At 39.5% G+C, this 23,330-nt stretch overlaps 1 protein-coding gene across 1 annotated transcript in view; it reads left to right on the top strand.

The window, feature by feature from the left end:
• Nucleotides 1–12,652: 12,652 nt before the first annotated feature.
• LOC149202680 (E3 ubiquitin-protein ligase KEG-like) overlaps nt 12,653–23,330 on the top strand; it is a 73,812-nt gene continuing 63,134 nt past the window's right edge. Inside the window, exon 1 of the mRNA XM_089401667.1 lies at nt 12,653–12,784. Coding sequence (XP_089257793.1) covers nt 12,653–12,784 — 132 coding nt within the window. The remainder of the gene's footprint in view (nt 12,785–23,330) is intronic.

Below are 23,330 nucleotides of genomic sequence, written 5' to 3' on the forward strand. Positions count from 1 at the left end.
GGTAAATTGGATACTACAGATGGAGAAATATTTTAATATACATGGTGTACCACTGTTACAAAAGGTATGTATTGCATCTTTATATTTAGAACCAGATCAATTTTTATGGTATAAAGGGCTTTGTTCTCGTAAACTGCTTGTTACATGGTCAATTTTCACGAAGGAAATGATAGCACATTATGAGGATACAAAGAGAAACACCTTGTTTAGCCAATTGATAAATCTCAAACAAAAGTGTTCAATGGAATAACACATTGAGGACTTTCAAAAATTGAATATAAGGGTAAATGATATTCTAGGGAATCAAAGGATTGATGTCTTCATAGGTACTTTAAAGGATAACATTCAACATGAGCTTTGTCTTCGGGAACCTAATTCATTGGAGAAGGCATTCAAGTGGGCAAGAAAAATTGAAAGTGAAATTATGGAAAGAAGGAATACAACCACTCACAACTATAATTATGGAAGTTTTTCTTCTCCTAGCCTTCCACAACCTACAAGGGTGACACCACAACAATTGGAAGAAAAAAAAGAAAAAGGGCTTTGTTACAATTGTGATAGCAAATTCACTAAAGGTCATAAGTGTGTTGAGAAGAAATTATTTTACATAGATTATGAATAGGAGGAAGAAAAGTATCAAGAAACATAAAAAGAAGAGTATATACACTAGGAACCAACCCCAGAGAAATAAGAAATGAATCTGACCATATCTTGTAAAGCATTGGCAAGAATTACCACTCCTCAAACTCTCAAGATAGAAGGACATATCAAGAAGAAAAAGGTTCAAGAAGTGAAAGATCACATCAAGAAAGAAGAAATGAATCCAACCATATCGTGTAATGCATTGGCCAAAATTACCACTCCTAAAATTATCAAGATAGAAGGACATATCAAGAAGAAAAATGTTCAAGAAGTAAAAGATCACATCGAGCATCAAGAAATGAATCCAAAAATATCTTGTAAGGCATTGGAAGAAATTACCACTCCTCAAACCCTAAAGCTAGAAGGACATATCAAGAAGAAAAAAGTTCAAGCAGTGAAAGATCACATCAAGCATCAACAACAAGTTCTCCAACTTTTAAGGGATAATGCCACTTTGGTGCAGAATCGAATCAAACAACTGGTAGATCGACATTGCAGTTAAAAATGTTTTGATGTAGGTGATTGGGTATTTTTACGGCTACATCTCAAGCAAGCTATTTAGGAGAAGGAAATGTTGGCAATACTACATGCACTTAAGAAATGGATACCTTAACCAATGGGAAGACACTTCAAGGTAAAAATGGATCATGATAGTCTTAAATACTTTTTAGACCAAATATTATCTATAGAAGAATAGAAAAAATGGGTCACAAATATATTGGGTTATGAGTTTGACATCATCTATAGAAAAGGGAAGAAAAATTTTGTTACAGATGCACTCTCAAGAAAGGATGAGGATGTGGAAGCATTGTTTTGTGATATTTCTATTATTCAACCAGATTGGATAAACGAAGCAAGGGATGAATGGAAGAAGGATGAAGAAGTGTGGCCACTCATTCAAAAGTTGCAGAAGATCCCAATTCAAACAATATTGCCAGAACTTGAAGAGGAAGGAAAAATCATATTGGAACCTAGAGCAGTCACAGAAACAAGAACCCGACAGCTATGAAATCAATCAATTTCAGAGTATCTCATCAAGTGGAAGAACTTACCCGCTAAAGATTCTACATGGGAGGACAATAATATTCTACAGAAGAATCAAGAACTACTCAAGCGTTGAGGACAACACTTTTGAAGGAGAGGGGCATGTTAGGTCCCTATTCTACTAGTGTAACCCCTTATTGTTATTAGTACAACCCCCTTATTATATTTTTGTACCTATGTAGTCCCCATATTGTTACTATTGTGTCCCATAGAAGCCCACTATTGTTATTATTGTGCCCTTACATTATTATTCTTATGTCAGCTCTGATTATATTATGACTCCTTAGACTCCTATATTAGAAAGGAGGTCTCGTCATTTGTATCATCGAAGAATTATTCATTTGTGTAATGTAAAGGAGGTTGCTCCCTCGAAGAGGCTATAAGGCGTTGATCTATATTTTCTATCTTTTTGTGAGCTGGTTTCATAACAAGTGGAAAGAATATAACACAACCCAGCATTCTCCCACTTGTTGTTTTCCTTCCACAAGGGGCCATAGGAGAGCTTAGTCATTTACCCAGCCCCGAAATGACCATTGTTTCTCTACACCAAGAGAACTTCTCATAGCTCACAAATTTTGTCAATGCATCTGTAGTATTCTTCAAAGTGTCCACCTTTACCAGTAACACCCTTTTGTCTTCTATCATATCCCTCACAAAGTGATACTGAACATCAATGTGCCTTGTCTTTGAATGATAAGCAGAGGTTTTTGCTAAGAAAATTTCACTTTAGTTCTCACAGTCTATCCTTATAGCTCCCTGTACTAACCCCATACTTGAACACAATCTCTACAACCAAACGACTTCCTTGCTTGCATGAGTGGCTGCCATGTATTCTGCCTCTATAGTTGATAGTGCAACTACAAATTGTTTCTTACTCATCCAACTGACCGCACGTCCAAATGGGTTAAACACATACCCACTTGTAGATCTTTTCTGATCCGAATCTCTAGCCCAGTTTGCATCAACAAAGCCATGAATATCCAACACTTTGTCCAATCGTGGTATTCCTTGGTAGCACAAACCATAATCACTAGTACCACGCAAACACCTGGAAACCCGCTTCACTGCTATCCAGTGCTCCTTACATGGTTTTGACATAATCTTGCTCAATACTCCCACTGCATGTGCAATGTCTAATCTAGTCCAGACCATTGCATACATCAGGCTACCGACTGCACTTGCATATGGAACATGGGACATGTCCTATTCCTCTTCATGTGCCTTGGGACACTGTTCGGTAGATAACTTTACACCTACAGGAATAGGAACCTTCACCGGTTTACTATCCTGCATATTAAACCTCTACAGTATTGTCTTGACATACTTCATTTGGTTTAACCAAAGTTTCCTCTTTCCCCTATCTCTTTTAATTTCCATGCCCAAAATATAGTTTGCAGCACCAAGATCTTCCATATTGAATTTGGAAGACAATTGGGTCTTCACATCCTAGATAATTTCTTTGTCATTTCCAACCAACAACATATCATCTGCATACAAGACCAGATAAATAACACGTCATCAATTAATTTAAAATACACACAGTGATATAGTTTTCTTCTAGTGAAGCCAATTCCCCGTATAAATGTATCAAATTTATGATATCGCATCCTTGGTGACTGTTTTAACCAATACAGAGACTTCTTTAACTTGCATACCAATTCCTTCTTACCCTTCCCCGCAAAACCTTCAGGTTGCTTCATGTAGATCTCCTCTTCCAGATCCCCATGAAGAAATTTCGTCTTCACATCCATCTGTTCTACCTCAAAATCAAAAGCATCAGCAACAAATAAAAGTAATCTAATAGAAGCTACCTTGGCAACAGGAGAACCATAATCAATTCGCGACACCTGGAATAACCTTTTGCTACCACCGAGCTTTGTATTTCTCAACCTTTCCTTCATCATTTTTCTTCTTATTGAACACCCATTTGTTGCCAATGGGTTTCCTTCCAACCGAAAACTCCACCAGATCCCAAGCCTCATTTTTGTGCAAAGATGCCATTTCATCTACCATGGCCTCTTTCTAGAGTTTTCCATCCTCTGAATCTACTGCTTCCTTCACAGTTCTAGGATTGTCATCAATAATAGATAAAGAAAAATTTGAACAGAAATCAAATGGAATATACCTTTCTGGCTGCCTTCTTTCTCAAACTGATCTTCTCACAACGGGAGTTTGTGGCACTTCATCCTCTGATTCCTCTTCTGCTGTAGAGTCTGATTCTTCCTCCTTTAGCTCAAACTCTATCTTCTCAGGTTCCTTTGATAGGAATCCATGTTTAACAACATCTTTCACCTCTCTAAACACCATATCTCGGTTGTACACAACCTTCCTTGTTACTGGGTTCCAAAGCTTATAACCCTTTAAACTGTCCTTATACCCAATAAAGATGCACTTTTCAAATTTACTATCCAACTTGGTTCTTTTCTCCTTTGGAACATGTACATATGCATCACATCCAAATACCATTAGATGTGAAAGAGAGGTTCCTTACCAGTCCATACCTCTTGTGGAGTCTTATCCTCCAATGCCGATGAAGGTGATTTTTTGACCAGGTAACACGTTGTCTCCACCAGCCTCTGCCCAGAATTCTTGTCCTAACTCGACACCACTGAGCATGCTTCTTTCCCTTTCCATTAACTTCTTGTTCATTCTTTCTACAACTCCATTTTTCTCAGGTGTATATGGAGTACTCTTCTACCATGTTATAGCACACTTCTTACAGAATTCTTCAAATTCCTTACTTCAAAAATATCCACCGTTATCTGTCCTCAGCACCTTTATCTTCTTCTTTGTCTGGTTTTCCACCAGAACCTTAAATTCGTTAAACCTGCTAAAGACTTTAGATTTCTTCCTAAGGAAATATATCCATGTATTCCTTGAGAAGTCATCTATATATGATACATAGTACACAGACTTACCTAGTAATGGAACCTTCACAGGTCCAAACACATCACTGTGCATAAGCTCTAATATCTGTTTTTCCCTCTTACCACCAGAGGGGAAACTCACCTGATTCTGCTTCTCATATACACAATTTTCATAGAAATCAAAATCCAGAGAGCTATCAATCATACCTTCTGCCATACCTTTACCATGAAGTATTCGAAGGCCGTTCTCTCCAATATGTTCAAGCCTTTGATGCCACAACATGGTGAGACCACTATATTTTTTCGTCCACTTTCAGGACCTACAGAACTGTTGCACCCACCAACAACATTGCTACCTTGCATCTTGTATAGAGTTCCAATCCAAACTCCCTGCACCAATACCAGTGCCCTAGAACTATCTTGCAGGTATCCTTCTCGAAGACTATTTTTACACCTGCATCATCTAGCTTGCTTATAGAAATCAAATTTCTGGCCAATGCAAGAATATGTAAAACACCTGGAAGTGTTCTAACCCTTCCACCTTGCAATTTAAACTTTACCTTTCCACAACCAATGATTCTAGCCTTCCTATCTGCCCTAATAAGACATCACCACCATCGTATTTCTCATACTCGCAAAACCACTCTCTACGGGAAGTGAAGTGAAAGGATGCACCTGATTCAATCAACCATGCCTCATGATCTACATGTGTACTTGAAGAAGCCAGGTACACATCCCCACCTTCGTCTGAGGTGGTTTTTTCCTTTGCAGAAGGAGCATTATAAGATCCCTTTCCTTTGTTAGAAGATTTAGATTCACAATCCCTTTTGTAGTGCTCTTCCTTTGTGCATTTTAGCACACCACCTCTATAATTTTCCTGGAGAATTAGATCTCCCTCTAGATTTAGATCTCCCACTCAATGACTTAATTTTTTTTATGTTTTGGGACCGTCCTTGTACAGACAAGGCATCACCATTCTGGCTCTCCATATTTTTCCATCTCATCTCCTCTGTTAGCAATGATGAGACTATTTCATCAAACTGCAAGGCAGTTACATTGCTACCTATTGCAATAACTAGACTATCCCACAAATCTGGTAGAGAACAAGACAAACTGATGCACTTATCTTCATATGAAATTTTAATATCAATAGATAATAACTAACTTACAATAGTATTAAATGCATTCATATGCTCTGTCATTGAGTCTCCATCTTTCGTCTTCAGGTTATACAACTTTTTTCGTAGGAATAGTTTATTCATCAGAGAATTAGATTGGTACAAAGTCCGTAACATATCCCACAAAGCCTTCACCGTACCTTCCCCTGATACATTCAGCAATACAGAATCTGAGAGACATAATCATATTTTCTCTTTGCCTTCCGATCCAAATTCTTCCATTCTTCATCGGACACTCTCGTTGGTTTAGTACCTGGATCTACCATGATCCACTGATCTTTATCCACCAACATTTCCTCCATCTTGAGTTTCCAAAACTCAAAACTCTGACCATTAAATTTCTCGATCTCTATCTTTCCACTTCTCGCCATCTTCTTTCACCACCAGAATCGATCCTGCAGATATCCCACTGAACAGGGTCTACCACAAGCCCGAGTGAAACCCCTCAGCAACAAATGCATCCGCTTGAAGCCAAAACAACTCTGATACAAAATGTATGTTTTAACCCCATACAGATATTACCTACATATGAATTCTAAGAATAGAAAATAAACAATGTGAGAGCATAACACATAAAACACATATACATAGAGATTTTCCCCTGGATCCCAAAACCAAGACTACCAGCTTGATTTTTCGTTATGTTCCTTTCAATGTTACAATACATATTTATACATGCCAAAGCATCCAATACCATGGACTAAAAGACATCATGTCCAAAAACATGGACCAAAAACCATCGCGTCCAAAACCATGTGCGAAAACCATGCACAAAACCATAGGTAGGTCTGCCCAACCTAATATAGGGTCCAAAAAAAATTTCGTAGGGGGGGCTACCCACCGCCCTCATGTAGGTTTTAACCCTGTACGGAAATTACCTGCATACGAATTCTAAAACAAAAAAAATAAACAATGCGAGAGCATAACAGATAAAACACATATACACAGATATTTTCCCCTAGATCCTAAAACCTGGACTACTAGCTTGATTTTTCATTATGCTCCTTCCAATGTTACCATACATATTCATACATGCCAAAGCATCCAATACCATGGACTGAAAACCATCACGTCCAATACCATGGACCGAAAACCATCACGTCCAATACCATCGACCGAAAACCATTGCGTCAAAAAAACATGTGCGCAAATCATGCACAAAACCATAGGTGGATTCGCCCAACCTAATATAGGGTCCAAAACCAAAATTTTCCGGGGCGCTGCCTCGGACCCCATAAAGTGGGCTTACGGGTGCCCTTCAAACCCCCTATGAACTACGTGGAAAGAATATAACAAAACCCAACATTCTCCCACTTGTTGTTTTCTTTCCACAAGGGGCCACAAGAGAGCTTATTCATTTTTCCAGCCCTGAAATGCCCATTGTCTCTCTACACTAAGAGAACTTCTCAAAGCTCATAGATTTTTTCAATGCATCTGCAATATTCTTCAAAGTGTCGACCTTTACCAGCAACACCTTTTTGTCTTCTATCATATCCCTCACAAGGTGATACTGAACATCAATGTGCTTGTCTTTGAATGATATGCAGGGTTCTTTACCAAGAAAATTTCACTTTGGCTGTCACAGTCTATCCTTATAGCTCCTTATACTAACCCCATACTTGAACACAATCTCTACAACCAAACTGCTTCCTTGCTTGCATGAGTGGCTGCCATGTATTCTGCCTCTATAGTTGATAGTGCCACTACAGATTGTTTCTTACTCATCCAACTGACTGCACCTCCAAATAGGTTAAACACATACCCACTTGTAGATCTTCTCTGATCCAGATCTCCAGCCCAGTCTGCATCAACAAAGCCACGAATATCCAACACTCTGTCCAATCCTGGTCTTACATGGTAGCACAAACCATAATCACTAGTGCCACGCAAATACCTGAAAACCTGCTTCACTGTTGTCCAATGCTCCTTTCCTGGTTTTGACATAAACTTGCTCAATACTCCCACTGCATGTGCAATGTCTGGTCTAATATAGACAGTTGAATACATCAGGCTACCGATTGCACTTGAATATGAAACACGGGACATGTCCTCTTCCTCTTCTTGTGTCTTGGGACACTGTTCAACAGATAACCTCACACCTACAGGAATAGGAACCTTCACTGGTTTACTATCCTACATATTAAACCTCTGCAATATTGTCTCGACATACTTCCTCTGGTTTAATAAGAGCTTCCTCTTTGCCTGATCTCTTTTAATTTTGCATGCCCAAAATATAGTTTGCAGCACCAAGATCTTTCATGTCGAATTTGGAGGATAATTGGGTCTTCAAATCCTGGATAATTTCTTTTTCATTTCCAACCAACAACATATCATCCACATACAAGACGAGATAAATAACACGGTCATCAATTAATTTAAAATATACACAGTGATCTTCTTTGCTTCTAGTGAAGCCAAGTCCTCGTATAAACGTATCAAATTTCTGATACCACATCCTTGGTGACTGTTTTAACCCATACAGAGACTTCTTTAACTTGCATACTAGTTCTTTCTTACCCTTCGCCGTAAAGCCTTCAGGTTGCTTGATGTAGATTTCCTCTGCCAGATCCCCATGAAGAAATGTTGTCTTTACATCCATTTTCTCTACCCCAAAATCAAAAGTAGCAGCAACAGATAAAAGCAATCTAATAGAACTTACCTTGGCAACAAGAGAAAAAATATCACCAAAATCAATTCCTGGCACCTGGGAATAACCTTTTGCTACCAACCGAGCTTTGTATTTCTCCACTTTTCCTTCTGTATCTATCTTTTTTTGAACACCATTTGCTACCAATGGGTTTCATTCTAGCCATCAACTCCACCAGATCCCAAGCCTCATTTTTCTGCAAAGATGCCATTTCATCAACCATGGCCTGTTCTAGAGTTTTCCATCCTCTGAATCCACTGCTTCCTTCACAATTCTGGGATCATCGTCAATAATAGATAAAGAAAAATTTGAACAGAAAGCAGATGGACTATACCTTTCAGGCTACCTTCTTTCTCGAACTAATCTTCTCATAGCGAGAGTTTGTGGCTCTTCATCTTCTGATTCCTCCTCTACTGTAGAGTCTGATTCTTCCTCCTTTAGCTCAAACTCTATCTTCTCAGGTTCCTTTCGTTGGACTTCATGTTTAATAACATCTTTCACCTCTCTAAACACCACATCTTGGTTGTACACAACCTTCCGTGTGACTGGGTTCGAAAGCTTATAACCTTTTAAACCATCCCTATACCCAATAAAGATGCACTTTTCAGATTTACTATCCAACTTGGTTCGTTTCTCCTTTAGAACATGTACATATGCACCACATCCAAATACCCTCAGATGTGAAAGAGAGGGCTTCTTACCAGTCCATACCTCTTGTGGTGTCTTATCCTCCACTGCTAATGAAGGTGACCTGTTGACCAGGTAACATGCAGTATCCACCGCCTCTGCCCAGAATTCTTGTCCTAACCTGACACCACTGAGCATGCTTCTCGCCCTTTTCGTCAATGTCTTGTTCATTCTTTTTGCAACTCCATTTTGCTGAGGTGTATATGGAGTAGTCTTCTACCATGATATACCACACTTCTTACAGAATTCTTCAAACTCCTTGCTGAAAAACTCCCCACCATTATCTGTCCTCAACACCTTTATCTTCTTCTCTATCTGATTTTCCACGAGAGCCTTAAATTCTTTAAACTTGTCAAAGACTTCAGATTTCTTCTTAAGGAAATATATCCATGTATTCCTTGAGAAGTCATCTATAAATGATACATAGTACACAGACTTACCCAGTGATGGAACCTTCATAGGTCCAAACACATCACTGTGCACAATCTCTAATATCTGTTTTGCCCTATTACTACCAGAGGGGAAACTCACCCGATTCTGCTTCCCATATACACAATTTTCACAAAAATCAAAATCCAGAGAGCTATTACTCATACCTTCTACCATACCTTTACCATGAATTATTCGAAGGCCCTTCTCTCCAATATGTCGAAGCCTTTGATGCCACAACATGGTCTTCTCTCCAGAGACCACTAAATTTTCTACTCCACTTTCAGGAACCAAAGAACTATTGCACCCATCAATAACAGTGCTACCTTGCAGCTTGTATAGAGTTCCAATCCGAACTCCCTGCATCAATACCAGTGCTCCTCGAACCATCTTGCAAGTATCCTTCTCAAACATTGTTTTTACACCTGCATCATCTAGCTTGCTAACAAAAATCAAATTTCTAGCTAATGTAGGAATATGTAGAACACGAGGAAGTGTTCTAAGCCTTCCACCTTGTAGCTTCAACTTTAATTTTCCACGACCAATGATTCTAGCCTTCCTATCATCCCCCAAGAAGACATCACCACCATCATATTTCTCATACTCACAGAACCACTCTCTATGGGGAGTGAAGTGAAAGGATGCACCTGATTCAATCAACCATGCCTCATGATCTACATGTGTACTTGAAGAAGCCAAGTACACATCCCCACCTTCATCTGAGCTGGTTTTCGCCTCAGTAGAAGGAGCCTCATCAGATCCCTTTCCTTTGTTAGGAACTTTAGATTTACAGTCCCTTTTAAAGTGGCCTTCCTTTCTGCATTTCCAGAAGACCACCTTTACAGGTTTTCCTAGAGATTTAGATCTCCCTGTAGATTTAGATCTCCCACTCGATGACTTATTTTTGTTTCTGTTCTGGGACCGTCCTCGTACAGACAAGGCATCACCATTCTGGCTCTCCATATTTTTCCGTCTCATCTCCTCTGGCAACAAAGATGAGACTATTTCATCAAATTGCAAGGCAGTTGCATTGCTACCTATTGCAATAACTAGACTATCCCACGAATCTTGTAGAGAACACAACAAACTGATGCACTTATCTTCATCTGAAATTTTTATATCAATAGATGCTAACTGACTTACCACAGTATTAAATGCATTCAGATGCTCTATCACTAAGTCTCCATCCTTCATCCTCAAGTTATATAGCTTTTTCCATAGGAACAATTTATTCACCAGAGACTTAAATTGGTACAAAGTCCCTAACTTGTCCCACAAAGCCTTCGCCGTAGTTTCCCCTGATACATTCAACAATACTGAATCTGAGACACACAATCGTATTATGCTCTTTGCCTTCCGATCTAACTTCTTCCATTCTTCATCGGACACTCCTGTTGGTTTAGTACCCAGATCTACCACGATCCGGTGACCTTTATCCACCAATAGATCCTCCATCTTGAGTTTTCACAACTCAAAACTCTAACCATTAAATTTCTTGATCTCTATCTTTCCACTGCTTGCCATCTTTTTTCACCACCAGAATTGATCTCGCAGATCTCCCACTAAATAGGGTCTAGCACAGGCCCGAGCAAAACCCCTCAGCAGCAAAGGCATCGCCTTGAAGCCAAAACTGCTCTGATACCAAATGTAGGTTTTAACCCTATATAGAAATTACCTGCATACGAATTCTAAAAAACAGAAAATAAACAATGCAAGAGCATAAAAAATAAAGCACATATGCACAGATATTTTCCCTTGGATCCCAAAACTGGGACTACCAGCTTGATTTTTCATTATGTTCCTTTCAATGTTACAATACATATTTATACATACCGAAGCATCCAATACCATGGACCGAAAACCATCACATCCAATACCATGGACCAAAAACCATCACGTCCAATACCATGGACTAAAAACCATCACGTCTAAAAAACATATGCTAAAATCATGCACAAAACCATAGGTGGATCCACCCAACCTAACATAGGGTCCAAAACCAAAAAAAATTGAGGCGCTGCCCTAGACCCCACAAAGTGGCGTTACGGGTGCCCTTCAAACCCCCTATTAACTACGTGGAAAGAATATAACACAACCCAACACTTCAAACCCCCTGTGACCACCCCCCTATTGGGTGTGGAGCCTGATTATCTTCTATATTCAAAGGTATCGCCACATAGGACCCCAGTGCGAAATGGGGGCGGCAACTCCGCCCATAAAATATTCGCTGCAGGGGGTCCAGGGGGGGTGGCTGCGACCTTTGGGAGCCCTCCCCCTAGCGGGGGGTTTCGGGGGCAGCGCCCCCGAAGCTAAAAATAGCTGTAAAATTGCCTTGTAAAAGTATAGTAATTTCTAGTCAATCTGGACCGTTCATTAGGCGGATGATCTGACGGTAGAACTTATGTTTAGTTTAGGGTTTTTTGCCCTAGAAGGCAACCCCTCTCTTTGTATGAGGATATTGTATTTAAGGCTGTGTGATAGATGTGTATTCTGTGAGCAAGAAACAGAGAGGTGAGATTGTGAGAGAAAACAGAGGATATTACAGCGGATTTGCTGTAGGTTATGTCTCTTCATTTTGCTGGATAATAGAAAGGAAGGACTGGCTATTCGGGGTGGACGTAGCCCAAACTGGGTGAACCACGTATATCTGTGTCTCTTTTGTTTTGTGCGTTTTCTGTGTTTATATTTCTGCAATATTTTATGTGTTCCATTGCTCCGTAATATATAATTTTCTAACACCCCCCGTGCTACGCAATCATCGCAACAAAGGGGGGGCTCCATGCCCCATCTAACCCCGTAGTTAAATAGGGAAGCTAGTCATGGAAAGAATATAACAAAACCCAACAATCTAAAAGAATCTTCATGATGGTGACATGAAGAAACTACTATGTTTAAAATGTGCCAAAGATATGTGGGACAAGCTTGAATCTACGTTTGGATATGGTACAATCAACAGTAATGAAAATGAGAAGAAGAACAAGAATAATAACAAGAAGAACAGCCTACAAAAACAATAATCTCGTCCACAAGAGTCTCATTCTTCCAGTGCACATGATTCAGCACATGATGAGGAGAGAACATAAAATCTTGAACCTAATGGTATAAGAATTAATGATTTTATGTTGACGTATAATGGTTCATATTTCGATCATGTTGAAATGGATAGTGGAGATGAGAATGATATCAAGGTTCTTAGATTTGAGATTTCTAAGCTAACAGCTACATGCAAGGATCAAGAAAAACTATTGCAGATTTCTGCTGATAAGGATGCCAAGGTCAAGGAAGAGATTGTGAGCTTAAAACTTAAAATGGAAGAATTTTAAGGAGTAGAGGAAGGAATGAGGAAACAATATCAAACAAAGGTAGAAAAATGTGAGAAATTAGAAGCTAAAATTGTTTCTTTAAGAAAGGAGTGAAAAATGGAGAAGAGTACAATTTCCTTGGATAACTTCCTTGAGATCCAAAGATCACCATTAGATAAATCCGGTCTTGGATTTCAAAAAGATGAGTCTAGTTTTCATGCAGGTAAACATTAGGGAGAATTTTGAGGTCTAAAATGGGCCTCCTAAGGAAATTATAAAATAATAGTGGAAATAATAAAATAATATTAGATTTCATCATCAAATTTTAGAGGGAAAAATGAAACAACTACTTTTTCAACTCATACTTTAAAGTTATCTCCCTATGGGTTTACTCAAATTTTGGGTGGCACCACTTGTTTGATGTAAAATTTGATTCCTCATCAAATGATTACCCATGTTGCATACTTTAGATGGACCTTGCTACATGAAAAATGAGAAACACATGAAAAACGTAATTGCAATCATGTCTTTTCATGTAATTCTCTTTTTTTGTCTAGTAGGGATCATCGAAAATATGCAACATGGGTACTTCTTGGATGAGGAATTAAATCTTACATCTAATGAGTACTCCTGCTCGAAATTTGAGTAAAATCTTAGGGAGATAAGTTGAAAAAGATTGAAAAAATAGTTTTCTTATTTTATTATTTTTTAATACTTTTACTTTTTTACCCCAAAAATGGTGAATCACCCCCCATGTATGACATCATCATATAGAATCCTATTGGTTCTTATAAAGTTTACTTTGGTTGTACATTTTCCTTAGGAGGCCCATTGTAGACCTCAAAAGTTCTCTAATGAACACGATAAAAGAACCCAATAAACTTGTAGAAAACAATATTAGCAACAAAAGTGAGATCCAAGGAAATAAGAAACTGATCCCATAGCTAGTTAGTAAACAAAAGAGCCGACAATATAAAAACAAGAGGAACTAGCAGCGGATCAAGCAGTACAACCATCAACACTGAAGAAAATCCCAAGGAGCTCCTACATTTAGAAAACATTTTTCTTCTAGAGATAATAATGATAGATTTGTAAATTTTTAAAGGAATCAAGGTCCTTTTGTCCCTTGTGTGCATAATGTAGACTGTTACAGCTGTCACAAGTTTGGGAATATCAAAACGAATTGCTCAAGTAGATTGTATAGAGCATATCTACAGAGATTCTAGCAATATTAGCAGCCAAGGGTATTGGCCTTCAAGTATGATAGTGTTTTTTATCGTTTTTGTTATTCATGTCACCTTTTTCAAAATAATCCATCTCATTGCAGATCTTACCAATGGAGGAGAAGCACATTGCATGCACGATTTAGATTTGGCATGAGCATAAGAAAAGTTGATCCTCTTCACCATGTCAAGTGTTATAGATGTCATAGATTTGGCCATACGGAAAGAGATTGGTTGTTTCCTTGTTATTCAAGGAAGAATCATCAAAATCAGAAAAAACAAAGAGGATCTGACATAATTCCAGTGAAGAAAGAGAAGAAGTACTTGATTGAAGAGGAGAAAAAGCCACCAAAAACTATGTGGAGAGAGAAGGATTAAAAACTCTTCATCTAGTGAAGAGCATTCTCTAGTACAGTCCATGATTATTCATGCATACTTATAGAGGACTGGAGATGATGAGACGTGCATAACCTCAGGGGCAATGTATGATGGAGCTTGTAGCAACATTTGATGAGTTGATTGAGCCTCATGCACATTGAGGTCCATAGGATCAACCTGTCTTATTGGAGGTATATTGAGCTTAGGGGGAGATATGCATGGTATGGAGAATCATGATTTGTTACTTCTCTTTCACTTATTTTTGCTCATGTGATTAAATCAACTTTACATATGTATTCATGAGTGAAAATTAGCACATTTTTCATCCATGTTTATGTTTGTTGTTTCCACTAACAACTAGTTGAAAGATGTGCAACCATGCATAAATTGTGGTCATGAACCTAGGATGATTTGACATGACTTATGACATCGACCACCATTGTATGCATTGTTGTATGATGGTTAGTACAACCATGTACTTAGTATTGTTTATCATTTTACATTGAGATTATGTTGAGTCCTTAGCATGTTGAGCCATGCTAATGATAAGCTTGTTTTGGAGGATTCATATTGAGTCTATGTTGCATCCACATATATGGGCTAATTACAATATTATTGTCATTATGCATTATGTATTTTTATTATTAGTCCATAGGATCTTATCATAGAAGCTATATATTTCACTCATCTATTGATGTAAATTTTCATGGAGCCATGTAGTTATGATGTACTATCTTTTGGGTCATATATCTGAGTCATGAGGTCATGTTATTGATGAGCCTCATAAATGGGTAATTATATGGGCTCATTTTAACTCCTAACCTAGTCAAATCAACCATTCTCTTAGATTATTGTATGATTTTCTAATTATATTTATGCTTATAGGGTGAGTTGAATTAGTTATTATGCCATGTGGTCTAACATGTATTTAATGCATATTATTGATGCATTTCAAGGTCAAAGTCAAGGATCTAGTTGTCAAACTACAACAATAACTCAAAGTAGACAGAGGAGAGGACTTAGAGGGAACCCCCTCATTTATTTCTCCTCACTTCGAATTCCTCTTCATTCAACTCGAAGTACACGCAGCCAGATCATGCACTGGAATGCAGCCGAGCAAGTGGAAGATGATTGATAGTTATCTCTAGTTTTGGGAGCCAAGCCTCCCTGATTTTAAGGAAGTTGTTGGTAGCTTCAGATGTATATGTAAAGAGGCCTAGGGCCTCACTAGGGTTCACTTTTTTCTTGGGTAAACTCTGCTCAAATTTCAAGCTTACTATTTTGTGACAGTTTTATGTAATCTTGCTATTTTTTGATAACGAAGATGGAATCCTTTTTGAGGTAGCACTGAGTTACCTCAGAGGGATGAAGCTCTTAGTTTGGGTCACAATCCAAGAAGCCAAGCTTCTCTTTACTTGTATTCTTATGTTTTACTTCAATTTGTAGATTAGTTTGTTGTTAGATGTATTTCTCTTATGGTTAAGAATAGGTTGCTTTTGATGATTTAGTAGCTTGATTCCATTTGTGCTTTCTGCAGCAGGTTAAGCAGTGATCAGAGAAGATTCAACATGGTAACAACAATGCCTTGGCCTCTCTTCCTCCCTCTAGGACCATGATTTGAGGCAAAGATTCTTGCTGCCCTAAAAATGCAGATTTTCCTCATTCCTAGGACTTCCAGTGTTTGCAGCTCTCTAGTTGGCTGATAGTCCAGTTTTGCTTTGCTTTGGGTCTTCTTTATCATGTTCATTTCCTGATTTGCAATATTACTTTTGCATACTTTACTTTCTTACATCATTTCCTAGCATTTCCTTCTATACATCATAGTTTAGGCCATTTTAATGCAAAAATCTATTTTTCCTAGGATGCACTCATTTCATTGGTTGCTTGATTTTCTTAGTTGACTGTCAGTTTCTATGCAACAGATCTCTTCTAGGAGTAGGCTAGCTCACTAGAAATCACACCGTCCATCTGATCCATGACCTATAGATCTCCCACACCTCACCTCAACTCTGCCCTAGTTTCCTTCATTTTTCATAGAACTTCTTCCTCTGTCCTTGAGCAAATCCAATCATCTTTATCTCTCCTGGTGATTCATGGTAGAACTTAGGCACCCTAACACCTCATTCCAACCTTCATCCTTCCACCCACTCTCACACCCTCAAAACAACGAAAATTGCTCTCGGCCTCCTCCTGTAGGCCTCCTGTAGTTTCCTTGTTTTCCTCCTGTAGTTTTCCTGTGTCCACCTGTAGTTTTTCCTGTAGGCTTCCTTTTGAAGGCCGAGTGTGGTAAAATCCTTGAGAAGGCCACCTAAGACCTTCTAGGACCAATCCACACCATCCTACATCCTCCCAAGCTCTAGAATCATCCTCTAATGCCACCTGTTCGCTACCACACACACACAATAAATTAGATGCATGTTAAATTCACATAAAAACACATAAAAATCCAAAAACATGTTTTTTGCTTATTTACTTCTAGAAATGGCATGGTTATATGTTGTTTACTTCCTTGAGAAAGTAATGGCATTTCTTTCATGGTTTTCATAGTGTTTTTGGCAAAAGTGGAATTAGCTTGTTAATTAGGGTTTACTAGGTTTTGCTTCACATTCTAGTCTTTCTCTTTTCTGTAGTTAGAATAGCATTTGTAGAGTAATCTTCCTTTCCTTTCATCACACATAGAGCGTCTTCTGAAATTTATAGAAGCTGGCTTGATCTCCTTGTCATCTTGCGCGGGCTGACCAGGCGACAACCTGTAGTGAGAACTAGTACCTGTGCATATAGCACTGACACTTCCAAGTTTGTTATGAACTATCGGTCTGATAAAAGTAAAGTTGGCAACCTAGGAGTTGTAGCATTCTTATTGCAATACTGGTGCTCACCACTTTTTGGTGCCGTTACCAAGGAAGCTTTAGAGTATTCTGTGATTACTGCTTTCTTCTATTTCCTATTCCAACATTCTGCAAATAGTTTATTTTGGAAAAAGTAGACTAGTCATTTCTTTTCTTTCAGTTCTGCATTTCCTTCCTTTCCTTTTCAATTCTGCAAATTTCCATTCAGCAAGTTCATTTTAGCTAGTTGCAATTTGTTGTGTTCAATTACAGTTTCAATTTCTGCAGGTACTTTCAGTGTGGCGAAAAAGAAACAAAAAAAAAACCAACCAAAAATATTTCCTTTCATGCCTCATAGGAATAGAGATAACCTAGGAAAATTTTTTCCCAGCACCCCCACTACTTCACACAGCCAACCTTCTCTCTTCTTCCATGGATGAAATCAAGTATAACCCTTAGGTGAATAGCTAGACATATTTGAAGAACCTATAGGGGAAGAAGAAGAAGAAAACATTCCTCTGGAGCCAATGGCTGAAAAAAGAAATGCTAAGGGAAATGGAGAGAGAATATAGGGTACCTTCCCCATTTGGGAGACCAATGGGGAAACCAAAATGAAGAATATAAGTCCTTCAGCCCTACCTCACTTCCATGGTTTGACTAAAAAATATCTGGACACCTTCTTGTTCGAGTTTGTTGTCATCTGTCGAACTTATGACTATGCAAAAGATGAGCAAAAGTTGAAACTATTCCCTTCTACTCTCAAGGATGGAGCACTATGCTGGTTCATGGGATTACTTGGAAATAGCATCACAACTTGGGCTCAGATGCAGCAGACCTTCAACAACAAGTAATGAGACTATTGTAGGCCGAAAGATACTAAAGAATAAATCTTCTGAATGACCATAGGAAGTGATGAGTCCCTGGAAGAATATGAAGAGAGGTTCCAGCTCAGTTACAAAAGGGTCAGGTGTACACTTGACCCTGAGTCTCTGAAGTTGGTCCTGCTCAGGGGAATTTGAGAAGACCTTTTAGACACCTTCCATCTACTAGCCGGGGGAGACATCTACCAACTATCCTATGAGGACATAAAGATTGTTTTTAGAAACCATTCTAGAGGAGCCAGAAAGAAAGGTATGGGGAGCCAACCCATAGCCAATACCTCTTCTTCCGATTCATCGATTAACGGTGAAATTGGAAAGATGCTGGAAGACATCAAGAGTGAGATGCTGCAAAATATTTCCACGCAAATGGATGCATTACATATCAAAGGAAAACAAGAGGAAGTAGAGATGGCTTTGGCCATTTTTTTCCCTACATGGCATCCTAGGAATGAATGCCCATTGAACTCTATAGAGGTTTGTTCAGTTTGTAAAGAATATCATTCTACAGATGGGTGGCCTTCCTTGCCTAGACTTAAAGCTGTATACCAAGGGGGCGAAGGATTCATTGAATAGATATATTACATAAAACAAAGGAGGCCACATGGACCTAAAACATACCAATAGGGGATGCAAGGGACATCTCAGGCATACTACAACCCCTACCAAGTCACCTCCATACCTTCTTGGGCCCCCCTACTCATCCTTCCTGGTCCATGCCTCCTCCTTGGTCCTTCACAGCTCAATATCATGCCCAACCATCCACCCATTCATTTCAATCCTATGCTCAGCCACAACCTCAATGGAATGCATCTCATCAGGGGTGGAGGCCCTAATACAACTCTCTTCTCGCTCTTCTTCCTCCACCACCTGCCCAACCACGACCGCTACCTTTTGCTCCACCAAGGCAACCCCAAATGCCTGCCCAACCAAATCCGAACCTGAGCAATAGACATGCTCAGCAAGTGTATAGCGGGGAGCCATCACGACCAACTTATGCTGTGGAGATTCAAGAAATTAACTTGCAATCCAACAAAGTTATCCCAGATAGCCAGCCTCCGCCCAGGGAGGTTGAAGAAGATAAAGAGGAAAGCGAACCTAAAGCAAATCCACCCTTTCCTAAGAGACTATCCATGACAATCCAGCCTACCCCAGAAGAGACTGAACTCCTGGGAGAATTGAAACATTAATGTGTGAAGCTACCACTTCTCCAAGCCATAAAAGATGTGCCTATCTACAATAGGTTGATCAAAGAGAAGGGCTTTAGGAATCCAGGAAGGTGCAAAAGAGATGCCCCAACCATCAATGTCATAGGATAACTGTCCGACCTGATGTTGGGGCAGATAATCTATCCAAAATATCTGGACCCTGGAAGCCCAGTAGTTGATGTCGACATCAATGGAACAATGGTCCCACATACCATGATTGATCTGGGAGCTGCCATTAATGTGATGAGAAAGGATGCATTGCTCAAACTTAACCTCCAAGGCTCCTTGAGGAAGACCACGATAGTGCTGCAGCTAGCAGACTACTTCACAGTGACCCCTGAGGGGATTGTGGAAGATGTGATGGTCTCCGTTGATTCTTGGGAGTACCTTGCTGATTTCTTAGTTCTACAGCCTAAGGCAAAGTTCACTGGGTATCCTAGGACTTCCAGTGTTTGCAGCTCTCTAGTTGGCTGATAGTCCAGTTTTTCTTTGCTTTGGGTCTTCTTTATCATGTTCATTTCCTGATTTGCAATATTACTTTTGCATACTTTACTTTCTTACATCATTTCCTAGCATTTCCTTCTATACATCATAGTTTAGGCCATTTTAATGCAAAAATCTATTTTTCCTAGGATGCACTCATTTCATTGGTTGCTTGATTTTCTTAGTTGACTGTCAGTTTCTATGCAACAGATCTCTTCCAGGAGTAGGCTAGCTCACTAGCAATCACACCGTCCATCTGATCCATGACCTATAGATCTCCCACACCTCACCTCAATTCTGCCCTAGTTTCCTTCATTTTTCATAGAACTTCTTCCTATGTCCTTGAGCAAATCCAATAATCTTTATATCTCCTGGTGATTCATGGTAGACCTTAGGCACCCTAACACCTCATTCCAACCTTCATCCTTCCACCCACTCTCACACCCTCAAAACAACGAAAATTTCTCTCGGCCTCCTCCTATAGGCCTCCTGTAGTTTCCCTGTTTTCCTCCTGTAGTTTTCCTGTGTCCACCTGTAGCTTTTCCTGTAGGCTTCCTTTTGAAGGCCGAGTGTGGTAAAATCCTTGAGAAGGCCACCTAAGACCTTCTAGGACCAATCCACACCATTCTACATCCTCCCAAGCTCTAGAATCATCCTCTAATGCCACCTGTTCGCTACCACACACACACAATAAATTAGATGCATGTTAAATTCACATAAAAACACATAAAAATCCAAAAACATGTTTTTTGCTTATTTACTTCTAGAAATGGCATGGTTATATGTTGTTTACTTCCTTGAGAAAGTAATGGCATTTATTTCATGGTTTTCATAGTGTTTTTGGCAAAAGTGGAATTAGCTTGTTAATTAGGGTTTACTAGGTTTTGCTTCACATTCTAGTCTTTCTCTTTTCTGTAGTTAGAATAGCATTTGTAGAGTAATCTTCCTTTCCTTTCATCACACATAGAGCATCTTTTGAAATTTATAGAAGTTGGCTTGATCTCCTTGTCATCTTGCGCAGGCTGACCAAGCGACAACCTGTAGTGAGAACTAGTACCTGTGCATATAGCACTGACACTTCCAAGTTTGTTATGAACTATCGGTTTGATAAAAGTAAAGTTGGCAACCTAGGAGTTGTAGCATTCTTATTGCAATACTGGTGCTCACCACTTTTTGGTGCCGTTACCAAGGAAGGTTCATAGTATTCTGTGATTACTGCTTTCTTCTATTTCCTATTCCAACATTCTGCAAATAGTTTATTTTGGAAAAAGTAGACTAGTCATTTCTTTTCTTTCAGTTCTGCATTTCCTTGCTTTCCTTTTCAATTCTGCAAATTTCCATTCAGCAAGTTCATTTTAGCTAGTTGCAATTTGTTGTGTTCAATTACAGTTTCAATTTCTGCAGGTACTTTCAGTGTGGCGAAAAAGAAACAAAAAAAAAACCAACCAAAAATATTTGCCCAGCACCCCCACTACTTCACACAGCCAACCTTCTCTCTTCTTCCATGGATGAAATCAAGTATAACCCTTAGGTGAACAGCTAGACATATTTGAAGAACCTATAGGGGAAGAAGAAGAAGAAAACATTCCTCTGGAGCCAATGGCTGAAAAAAGAAATGCTAAGGGAAATGGAGAGAGAATATAGGGTACCTTCCCCATTCGGGAGACCAATGGGGAAACCAAAATGAAGAATATAAGTCCTTCAGCCCTACCTCACTTCCATGGTTTGACTAAAAAATATCTGGACACCTTCTTGTTCGAGTTTGTTGTCATCTGTCGAACTTATGACTATGCAAAAGATGAGGAAAAGTTGAAACTATTCCCTTCTACTCTCAAGGATGGAGCACTATGCTGGTTCATGGGATTACTTGGAAATAGCATCACAACTTGGGCTCAGATGCAGCAAGCCTTCAACAACAAGTAATGAGACTATTGTAGGCCGAAAGATACTAAAGAATAAATCTTCCGAATGACCATAGGAAGTGATGAGTCCCTAGAAGAATATGAAGAGAGGTTCCAGCTCAGTTACAAAAGGGTCAGGTGTACACTTGACCCTGAGTCTCTGAAGTTGGTCCTGCTCAAGGGAATTCGAGAAGACCTTTTAGACACCTTCCATCTACTAGCCGGGGGAGACATCTACCAACTATCCTATGAGGACATAAAGATTGTTTTTAGAAACCATTCTAGAGCAGCCAGAAAGAAAGGTAGGGGGAGCCAACCCATAGCCAATACCTCTTCTTCCGATTCATCGATTAACGGTGAAATTGGAAAGATGCTGGAAGACATCAAGAGTGAGATGCTGCAAAATATTTCCATGCAAATGGATGCCTTACATATCAAAGGAAAACAAGAGGAAGTAGAGATGGCTTTGGCCATTTTTTTCCCTACATGGCATCCTAGGAATGAATGCCCATTGAACTTTATAGAGGTTTGTTCAGTTTGTAAAGAATATCATTCTACAGATGGGTGGCCTTCCTTGCCTGGACTTAAAGCTGTATACCAAGGGGCCGAAGGATTCATTGAATAGATATATTACATAAAACAAAGGAGGCCACATGGACCTAAAACATACCAACAGGGGATGCAAGGGACATCTCAGGCATACTACAACCCCTACCAAGTCACCTCCATACCTTCTTTGGCCCCCCTACTCATCCTTCCTGGTCCATGCCTCCTCCTTGGTCCTTCACATCTCAATATCATGCCCAACCATCCACCCATTCATTTCAATCCTATGCTCAGCCACAACCTCAATGGAATGCATCTCATCAGGGGTGGAGGCCCTAATACAACTCTCTTCTCGCTCTTCTTACTCCACCACCTGCCCAACCACGACCGCTACCTTTTGCTCCACCAAGGCAACTCCAAATGCCTGCCCAACCAAATCCGAACCTGAGCAATAGACATGCTCAGCAAGTGTATAGCGGGGAGCCATCACGACCAACTTATGCTGTGGAGATTCAAGAAATTAACTTGCAATCCAACAAAGTTATCCCAGATAGCCAGCCTCCGCCCAGGGAGGTTGAGGAAGATAAAGAGGAAAGCGAACATAAAGCAAATCCACCCTTTCCTAAGAGACTATCCATGACAATCCAGCCTACCCCAGAAGAGACTGAACTCCTGGGAGAATTGAAACATTAATGTGTGAAGCTACCACTTCTCCAAGCCATAAAATATGTGCCTATCTACAATAGGTTGATCAAAGAGAAGGGCTTTAGGAATCCAGGAAGGTGCAAAAGAGATGCCCCAACCATCAATGTCATAGGATAACTGTCCGACCTGATGTTGGGGCAGATAATCTATCCAAAATATCTGGACCCTGGAAGCCCAGTAGTTTATGTCGACATCAATGGAACAATGGTCCCACATACCATGATTGATCTGGGAGCTGCCATTAATGTGATGAGAAAGGATGCATTGCTCAAAATTAACCTCCAAGGCTCCTTGAGGAAGACCACGATAGTGCTGCAACTAGTAGACTACTTCACAGTGACCCCTGAGGGGATTATGGAAGATGTGATGGTCTCCGTTGATTCT

Source organism: Pinus tabuliformis, chromosome 2_1 (genome assembly GCF_031772625.1).
Source record: "Pinus tabuliformis cultivar Carrire ecotype Pingquan chromosome 2_1, CPIR1, whole genome shotgun sequence".
NCBI classification, from domain to species: Eukaryota; Viridiplantae; Streptophyta; class Pinopsida; order Pinales; family Pinaceae; genus Pinus; species Pinus tabuliformis.